The 10,069-nt window shown below is 39.5% G+C and overlaps 1 protein-coding gene across 2 annotated transcripts in view; it reads right to left on the bottom strand.

Moving 5' to 3' along the window:
- Positions 1 to 9,852, bottom strand: part of FBXO11 (F-box protein 11) — a gene marked incomplete at its 5' end in the record, with an annotated part of 89,579 nt that extends 79,727 nt beyond the window's left edge. For both annotated transcript variants that reach the window (XM_084235757.1, XM_084235756.1), the window contains one exon: positions 9,618 to 9,852. In XM_084235757.1, the coding sequence (XP_084091883.1) occupies positions 9,618 to 9,852 (235 nt within the window). The remainder of the gene's footprint in view (positions 1 to 9,617) is intronic.
- Positions 9,853 to 10,069: the final 217 nt, after the last annotated feature.

A 10,069-nucleotide genomic window follows, 5' to 3' on the forward strand; every position in this document is an offset into this window, starting at 1 on the left:
AGGCCCAAGCAAGCAGTTTCTTAAGAACAGAGTTCCATCTGTCATGTCAGAGAAGGGGATACTTGTATCCTAGGAAGTATAAGGCTTTAAGTCATTAGCACTTTAGCACCAATATTCACTTGAGAGAGAACTTTATCGATGATGCTGGCAGAGGCATGTCTATATCTTCCTATACACATTCTTCCTGAATGGATAGATCTGGTCAAGGACTAAAAACAACTTTGAGAGCAAAATATGCCCAATTTTTTCATGAAAGTTTAAAAATTAAAAAAAAAAGCTGAATGTAAAATAATAAAGGATAATCAAGATACACAGGGAAAAAAGAAAATCAAGCAAACCAAATAATAGCAAATTATTTTCACAGGAGTTAAAAGGATAAACTTAGAAATAGTAAGAAAGAGTCCATACTGAAATGGAGAAACAAAAATATTGTGACTGTAGCAAAAACAATCAATAGTGTTTGCAATGAAGGCTCAAAATCAATTTTTTTAAATTAAAAAATTAATTTTTTAAAAATTTCCTACATGTAAAAAAAAAATACACCCCTACTAAATAGCCCAATCTATCACCTTTGGGGAAAATTAAAGTACATTGAGTTGACGGGTGATTTCCTGACTAACATGGATTCAAGAATGCAAGAGTGCACATATCAAAAATTTAAGACACACTAAGATTTGAAATAAATTATTTTAGGAATTTAATTCTATGTTTTAAGCTTTTTTATCTTCCACTTCTTAGAAAGTAAATGGAAGTTTTGCCTTTGGGAAAAGAGAAGCGCTGGTACTTCAACGTGTGTTGAAGTATAAAACTTACAGGAAAAATGTACATGTGTTCACCAAAAGATATACATAAAATGGGCATAACAGCACTATTCCTGACAGTGAAATACAAATCTACATCGATTGTATGTTGTATAAATTGTGGTATATCTGTACAATGTAATATTACACAGCAACATGAATGAACAAGCCATTGCTACAAGCAACAACATGGATGAAACTAAAACATTAAGACATCACATGGAAGCATATACCAGGTGATTACATTTACATCAAGTTCAGAAACAGGAAAAACTAATCCAAGCATTTAGAAAGACAGGATTGGGGTTGGTGACTGGGAAGGCACAGAGGAGTACTTCTGGGAAACTGATATTATTTTAAATCTTGATGTAGGTATTATTGGTTGCACAGATGTATTCACTTTGTGAAAAGTCATCAAGCTATACTTGAACACTTTCATTAAAACCTTAGCTAAAAAAAGACTAATAAAGTTATTTCCATAATTTAAATAACTTTATATATACGGCTATGTATGTTACATATACATGTAGAAACAGACACATAGACTATTTCTAATCCAAAAACACCATTGCTAATGTAAATGACCCAAACATACCTCCACACCTATCTTCTCTAACTCTCTTCTCTCCATTTCAATCCTGAACCCAAAATGTCTTTGGTGAAAAAAATGTGAAACTAAAAATTTTAGGGGCCCCCCCAGTGGCGCAGTGGGTTGAGCGCTGCGCCAGAAAGCTGGCCGCAGCCTCTGCAACGCCGGTTCGATTCCCAGCTAGCCAGGGAGAATCCCACATAGTGTGGCTGACCTCTCCTGCCTCTCCCGCTGTTCCTCTCAGCAATGTCTTTGGTCCTCCATCTACCTGTTCTGCTCCCCGCTGTCTCTGGTGAATTCTCTTACCCTCCTGCACCTCTGACTGTACCCCAAGTCTTGTATAAACAAATAAATTACTTAAAAAAAAAACTTTAAACAAATAAAAATAAAATTTTAGGTTCAAAAGCAGATTAAGAAAAATAACATGTAAGGTAAGTGATTGATGCTTTCAAGTATCTCTTACTCCTCCCCTCTCCACTGCTTATTTTGCCTCCCAGGAGGCTTTCCTCCCCAAAAGTCTTTTTCAAAATTGCTTATTTTTCTAATCTCTTTTACCGGACTTAAAATACCAAAATTTGACTAAGTTTCTCAAAAATGCAAATGAATTTCAGAGGATTATGAGGACATCAGTCATTCCTACACGATGTAATTAGATACGTGGCTACATTTAACATACAGCTAAATTTTCAACATAATGAAGAAAAATGAGTTATTACACAATTTTGTTTACCATATGATCAAGTTACCAAAAATATTAGATTCCAATATATAGTGTCTTCATCTATTTCCTTCAAACAAGTTTTTGATTCTTCTTCTCTGCCAGGACACAAACATGGAATGACTCCCTACTTTTCATTTATTCAAATCCACTGACTTCTAATTTTTCTTAAAGCCTTTTTTTCCCTCCAAAAGGTTTGATTAATTATGCAGGAAGAAACAATTTCTAGTGAACACACACACATATTATACACATACATATATCAACCCTGTCCATCTCAAAATTTAACAAATAAATGAAAAAGTTTAAATGTACTTCTTTCTCCCTAACTCTTCCTAAGTGTTAAGACTCTCATAAAGTCATGTATTCTTATATATTCTATGTTAAATGCTATGGTTGCAAGATACAGTGCTTGAGTGTATAAAAAAATTCTCATATATAAACTTGAAATGCTAGCAAGAAAGTATCTAAATTCAAGTAAAGTTGGCAAACCTGCAAAGGCTAAACTAATTCAAATCAGTTATCAATAAATACATGGTGCTAAAGGAACCAATGGCAAAGGTTGAACCCAAATAGGAGCCAGTAAATTCCACTCCAATGAGGAACTTTCAACAAAGATTTTGCCACAGTCTAAATCAACCATCTGGAAATGGAGTGTTGGAAAACAATTAAACTAATATTACCATTATCACCTGAAAAATAATTTTAAAGCACAGGCACTTACTCCATTTCTATCACTCAAATAATTTTTATGCTTTTAGAAAACATGGAAGTAGGCTCTCTTTACAAAAATGATGAATGGTGTCTCTTCCCTCACAAAATACTAGGTATTCCTTTGTATATTTTAAGGTTCAGCTACCAATTGGAACAATAACATTTAATACATATTTCCCTTTTTTAGACGTAGTTATTACACAATTCTCCATTTGTTAGAAGAGCAGAACAGCTGACAACTGGATTTTTAGAAGCTGGGAGAGTAAACAACATAAAATTTATACTTGCTTTAAGCATGCTATTTTATTTTGGGTGTTTTAAAATAAACAATATATTTGTTTTCAAAATAAATATTTTCAATATTTGCCTTTAACTAAAATAAATTATGTAAAGGAAGTTAGTTGGTTTCATTTCTCCTTTTTAAGGACTAAGTTTATGTTAACCAAACACATAAGAACTCCAAGTTATGCATGGAACACACAAACATCAAGCTATGGTGAAGAAAGGATATTTAATCTACAAAGCAGTCAAAATTACTACTGATTTTTAATTTACTCAAATTTTTTCTTACTGAGCTAGTCCAATCTATAACCATGAGCTAAAATGACTTAACACCCTTTATTCATAACTTATGAGTAATTCAGGGGAAATCTACCCTTCTTTGTACAATGAGTGCAGAGTGATCTCATCAACAAGCTGGAAAAACATGCTGGCCAATCACTGTGATCTCTTTTGGAGACAAATCTACATGATGCAAAGTAATGCTCAGAAAGCTACTTAGAAAATGTGAAACCAGAACCTCTCTTCTCGCCTGTCTATGACAATGCAGGTGTCTCTCTTTCTCCCTTTCCTAACAAGCCCATCCTTTTAAAATGTTAAAAGAAAAAGAAAAAGTGAAACCAGATGATTTAACAATCAATGACATCGGAATAACTGTATCAGTCTCCAGTAGGATAGATGGGCTAGAACAGGGCTAGATGTGATGCCAGGGCTAGATTATTCCCACTACTAAACATGATAGAGACATCGTGCTAAATGTATTATGGTGTCTTCTCCTTGTTCATGGAAAGTCTAAGTGATATACATCAATTTTGAAATTCTTCTCTGCTGCTTCCTATGCATATTCACTGCTCTGTAACATCCATCTTACAGAATTGCTAAGAGGTTTAAATGATATAGCACAAAACAAAATGTCTGGCCCAGACTCTTATACATAAGCAAAAATAGTCAATGCTTATTATTATTCCAAACACCTGTTTCTTTTGTTTCCAATTTTTTTTCTTCAAAGAAAATTTCATTAGATACTAGATTAGTCTTTCTCTGACATACCAATATACCAAGTCACCTAGACTGCCATTTTGCTGCATGCCAGAAACTCTTTAACCACTCATGCATACTTTATCTCTTGGGTTTAGTTTTACACACAGCCAATTCCATTCCTTAATAATATTACTAATATTCAAAAGAATTGCCATATCCTGAGCATCTACTATGTGCTAAGAGATACTTCACTATCTCTTATCCTTATAATTATCCCCTAAGGCAAGAGTTACCCCCATTTTAAAGAGTACCCAGTAAGGCTATACAAGATTACTTACAAGACTTGCCCCATGTCAAACAGCTCCTTATAATGGTATAGCCAGAATTAGAACTTAGGTCTAGCTAGCACTAACTTTAAGCTCTTTTCATCATTCTACCCATTTCATTCCCTGTATTTTGCTCCTTTGTAATTTCATTTTCATAAGTAACAACTGCAGTTTGAGGATGACTACCTAGCAGTTTCACATATTAATTGGAGTTTTTTGGAAGATACAGATATAATTTAAAGGGCTGATGAACTAATGAAATATAAGGTCTACAACACAGTAAGCCTTTAGAGATCAGTGGGACAAGATAGACACAAAACACTAACGTATTAGTGAGGAAGAAACAGGTGGACAATGAGAGACCTCAGGTTGGAAAAAACTCATTATGATAGATTATTTTCAAAGCCAACACAACTAGGGAAAAAAAAATAACACAAGAAAATACTCACTAGCCTTGAACTCTGTCAAACCTAAGTCCAGGGTCCTCACTAACAGGTCAATATCTAGTTATAGCTCTTGTCTTAACTGGTTAGTCTCCAATCTGAATGGCTTTTCTTTGGGTTACCAGAATTTCCAGTAAAGAGAGAAAAGCAGTAAAGGGACAAGCAGTAGGCCTACCACCAGCAGAGTATTAATATCAGCATTGTCACTATCCTATGTGTATCCCTCAAATAATTTTTCAGCTTTGAAAAATAAGCACTCTAATACACACACACACAGCCCACAGAGTTGGGTGGTATCTCTCCTCTCATGGGATATAAATATTTTGAAGGCTTAGCCACGAGATGGGAAAGTAGTTTCCCACAGTACTTAATTTCTAAAACAGGAAAAATCATGTTAATTGTCCAGAACTCCTATGTCTAGAAAAATTATATAAGGTCCTTATTCTGTTAAGTAGTAGGAAGAAGCTGAAGGTATACCATCATGGACTAGAACAATCTCACAAAAAGCATAATTACCAAGCATGACTAGAACAATAAGCAGTTTCCTTGCTGCTGCATATTATAAATATGTAGCTCCATCAGGAGTATTTTCATAAATACTAGTTATGCAAAATTACCAAGTTCAATTAAAAAAAAAGTTCTAAATTCTAAGGTGACAGGTGAGATTTTTATCTCATAAATATGGGATTAAAGAGACTGACTACACTTTTACTCTATACAATTACTTCTGACTAGAAACTAATAAAAAATCCATTAATATATTAAGTTTCTTGAACTATAAATGACTAAATAATTAAAATGACAGCATTTCATTTCAAAGCAATTGTAAGAATTTTCCAGTAGTCAGAACAAATATACACCTATTTTCAAAAATTTGCACATCAACATGGATGGAGCTAGAAGGGATCATGCTCAGGGAAATAAGTCAGAAAGAAAAAGAAAAATACCGGATGGTCTCACTCATAGCAGGAATTTAGAAATAAGAGACCAGGAAAAACTAATCAATGCAAAGTAATAATCAAAATCAACAAGCAACTATAAACCAGAGACACACTGGGGTGGGGGGCGGATTATGGAGGGGCGGGGAGAGGAAGAACTAGAGTCAAAATAAGGGGGGACGGGTGCAATTGTATGGGGAATATAATCAAAATGAAAATGCATACATTGTACAAAGATGAAAAATGATGTAAGAATTATATAAAATAAAATATTAAAAAAAACCTTGCACATCAGAAGTCAAATTTCATCTTTTATTAAAACATAACAAATGAGATCCTAATAAATGATTGACTCAGGCAGGAAAATCTGGTAGCTGAAGGCAGGTTTAGGAAAGAAATTTTTTAATTTTAAATAATGTGAAGTTATTACTTACTCAAAGTAACCAATGTTAACAACTAAAAACAAAGAATACATAGTACTTATGCAGACTTGTAAGCTTTTCTTATATTTCTCTTAAAAGACAACTACCAAGTAGATAGCAAGATCAATTCAGCAGGCAAAACTACCAGAGCTTAAGTTCTTTTAGGATTTTAAGACAAAACAAATATAAAAAAATCCAATCCCACACTACTTTCAGTTTCACTGAATCTGGAATATATTATCAAAGTGCCCCTAAGTGGAACACAAATTATTTTCTACTGGCTTAAAGTGGTATGTGAAATGTTAAACTCAGGAATTTAAATTAAAAAAAAAAAATAGGCTAATGATTAGTATTCCATCTTCAGACAGTGGACCATTTCAGATAAGATGAGTGAAGACAACATTCCATGAAATTCCCAGGCCAATTATTTCCCAATGTAGGGTATAAGAAATTCTCCCCCATGGAAGGTTTTGAAAAGTCCTCGTTAGGATTTCACTCTTTCAGTGTCCCCCCTCCCCGACCCCCTGCAAATATTTGCCACTACATATTTTAGAAGATTTTTACAGGAAGAGTGATGGAAGTTTTTAGACCTACCCCAGTGGGCAAAGAAACAACTAAAAACCAGTTCTGACAGAATTTTTCCTTGGGGAAAAAAAGCTATTTTGTAACTATTTTATTACCACTAAAAAGTCTTAAAGTCCATAACTTTATATGAAGATAGAAATTGAGTTAACAAGTTGTCTCATTTTAATTTTCCTACCTCAAAAATTGTCTGATCCACTATTATGTAACTCTATCCAAGACTCTAATCCAAGAGTTACATATCCATTAAGCATCAGTAAAAAGTAAAACACACACAACATGTTACTTAATTATCTTGTCAAAATTATGAAATCCAATACATTCTTAAACAAACAATAAAACCTCTCCCTATCCAAACCAGAAATAGCAATACTTCGCAGCCTCCATAAAACTTTTTTAAAATAGAGAATTATTAGTTAACTTCTAATCATTATGTGAATTGTATTTTTTAAAAATGTAATCAAAGCATCAATTTTCAACGAATGACATATTTTTACATAAATCTAGCACCATCTTTATTATTTTAGTCTTTTAATTCATCTTAATGTTTTATTCATTTTGGAGCCATTTACTTGCCCTCTAAAAGACCCACAGCATTTTCCCTGAAGGCTAATCAGTGTAGTTCTTCTCCCCTCTGTGCCAACACAGCATCTTCAGAACAGTTTCTATTAGCTGCAGTAAAGCACCAATTCTACAGTGAATTTGATTTACCATTTGCTGAAGTATACACTGCAATTTTGATTCATGAGCACTTTTGTCAGTCAGCTTATGGACATCAATGAAAAAGTAAACTGACACTCTGGCATGTGACTGCCAACAACCAAGTCACCTTACTTCAAAAGGAAATACTTTAGTAACTAGTAATTTCAAACAAATGAAAAAAAAAAAAAACCCTGCAAGATAAAAGTACGTCAACTAAGTTTGAAATTACACACAAATTGTGAAAAGGACATCACAACAAATATTTAAAAAATACACAATGGAACTAAATTAAGTTTGGTTGAAAGGACTTGATTCAGCGCTAATGTTAACAAATCAGCACACCTTGAAAAAGCCTACTTCTAGCAATAGAACTCTTACTATGCTAGGATTTCAATACAAAATGAATTGTTTTTCTCAAAAAATTTTCAACTCTTCCACATATAGTGTCAATCATGGAAAGAAACTTGATTATTACTTGAATGGAACGTAAGAGAATCCTGCTATGCAAATATGAAAGGAAATGACGAAACGAGAAGCACTTTTAATTTACAAAAACGAAGTAGATGTATCAAAGAACCATTAAAACATTTACCAATAATGTTACACAAGACCTCTAACTAGCTTGAAACACATTCTTTCAAGCAGCAGCAAACTGCTTTCTCAGGGGCTATCTGTAACAGTGACAAGAGGAAACCCTTTAAACTATTTTTCAGATTATCATCTCCTTTCATTTGCTGAGTATTTTCATCAAGTACAACAATGAAACAGTTTGGAAGGAAAGAATGTATACTTTTAAAAAGGCATTCAACCTCAATTCCTTTAAAGGAGGTGTGACAACCAACGCATGTAAAACCATCCTTAATCTGCCAACGAAAACAGGCAAAATGTCTCCTAACAATTCCCTGCTTAAAACAACAACTGTACACACAAATATGGTACTGACCTCACCGAGAGCAGCTAATTAATAAAAAGAACAGTTACGCTGGAGACCAAGGTGCAACACCCCACCTCATAAACCTCCGAAAATAACCACATCATCAAAGTAGAACTGAACTGAACATTATTTTTGTTAAGGCAAGAATCCAGCCCCCGGGAGCCTCAGTCCTCAGACAATGGTGGTTACCAGACAGAGCTGCACAGTTGGGTCCAAATGACACATTTCACTAGGCCTTGGACACAACACACGCGCGCGCGCGCGCACACACACACACACACACACACACCAGCGCGCACACACTCACACACACGCGCGCGCGCACACACACACGCACACACACGCACTCTCCAGGGGCCAGTTCCAAGGAAGGGGCGTTCAAACCCCACTAGGAGACGCGGGGTACGCGGCGGCGCGGGGTTCGCCCGGGAGGACAGGCGAGAGGGGAGCCGGCAGAGCGGAAGGGTAACTGCACTGCACGCGAGGGAGGGGGCTGGAAATGGCCGATGGCTTCTATATTTATTTATTTCAAGGTCTTGTTTTAACGGGTCCTTCCCAGGGGTTCTGTAACTACAGCCAAACTGCGCAGCAAACACCGTGGGGCTGGGAGGCGAGTCGCGGCTCCCCTCACCCCGTGACCAGGGAGGGGGCAGGGGAGGCAAGTTCCCCGGCCAACACCACAGACCACTCGGGCTCCCCCGCTCCCCCTCCTCCACAGGAAGGGAGGCAGGCCGAGAAAAGGGGGAAAACAAGTTTCCCAGCCAGCCCCACCGCCCGATCGCTCCCAGCCGTCCCCCCACCTCCCTTGAGAAACGGGGAGCCTGAAGCGTGGAAGGCAGCACAACGGGGCGAAACCCAACCCCTCGCCTCCCCCGGGCCGCCAACAGACGCCCGCGGGGCCGCGAGCGAGCCGAGCCGCGGCGGAGAGGGGTGGAGGGCGCGGGTGCCGAGCCCCCGGCACCAAACAAAGCGCGGCCTGAGCGAGAGCCCCGGCGAGCGGGGAAGCCGCGGCTTTTCCTGCCGGCCGGGGCCGGGCCGGGGCTGACACTGCGGCACCCGGGCCCCGGCCCCCGCCCCCGCCCCGCCGCCCTCGCCCACCCCCCGGGGCGCCGCGGCCTCCCCGCCCGCCGCCCGCCCGCCCGCCCGGCCTCCCTCCGCGCGGGTGTCGGCCCGGGCCCGGCGGCCTTACCCCGCTCGCCGGCGTTGTTCCGCTCCTGGGGCAGCGGCGGAGGCGGCGGTGGCGGCGGCGGCGGCTGCTGCTGCTGCTGCTGCTGCTGCGGCGGCGGCGGAGGCTGCTGCTGCGGCGGCGGCTGCTGGGGCGGCTGCGGCGGCGGCTGCTGTGGGGGCTGCTGCTGCTGTTGCTGCACCGGGCGCGGCCGCGACACTCGCCTGGGTCTCCGGTTGGCGGCTCGGACGGAGTTCATTTGCCGGGCTGAGGTGGCGGCGTCGGCGGAGGGACACACACACACTCGCGCACACGCACCGCGGGCCCCGGGGCAGGAGAAGGGGGTGGGGAGCGGGGGAGGAAGGAACGGGGGCGCGGGGCAGGGGGCGCGGGCAGGGCGGAGGGGCGAGCGCGACCCCGAGTCGGGAGAAAGGCCCGCGGGGCCGGACGGCGCCCGAGCGAGGCCGGCCGGGCGG

The sequence above is a fragment of the Talpa europaea genome, assembly GCF_964194135.1.
Source record: "Talpa europaea genome assembly, chromosome: 6".
NCBI classification, from domain to species: Eukaryota; Metazoa; Chordata; class Mammalia; order Eulipotyphla; family Talpidae; genus Talpa; species Talpa europaea.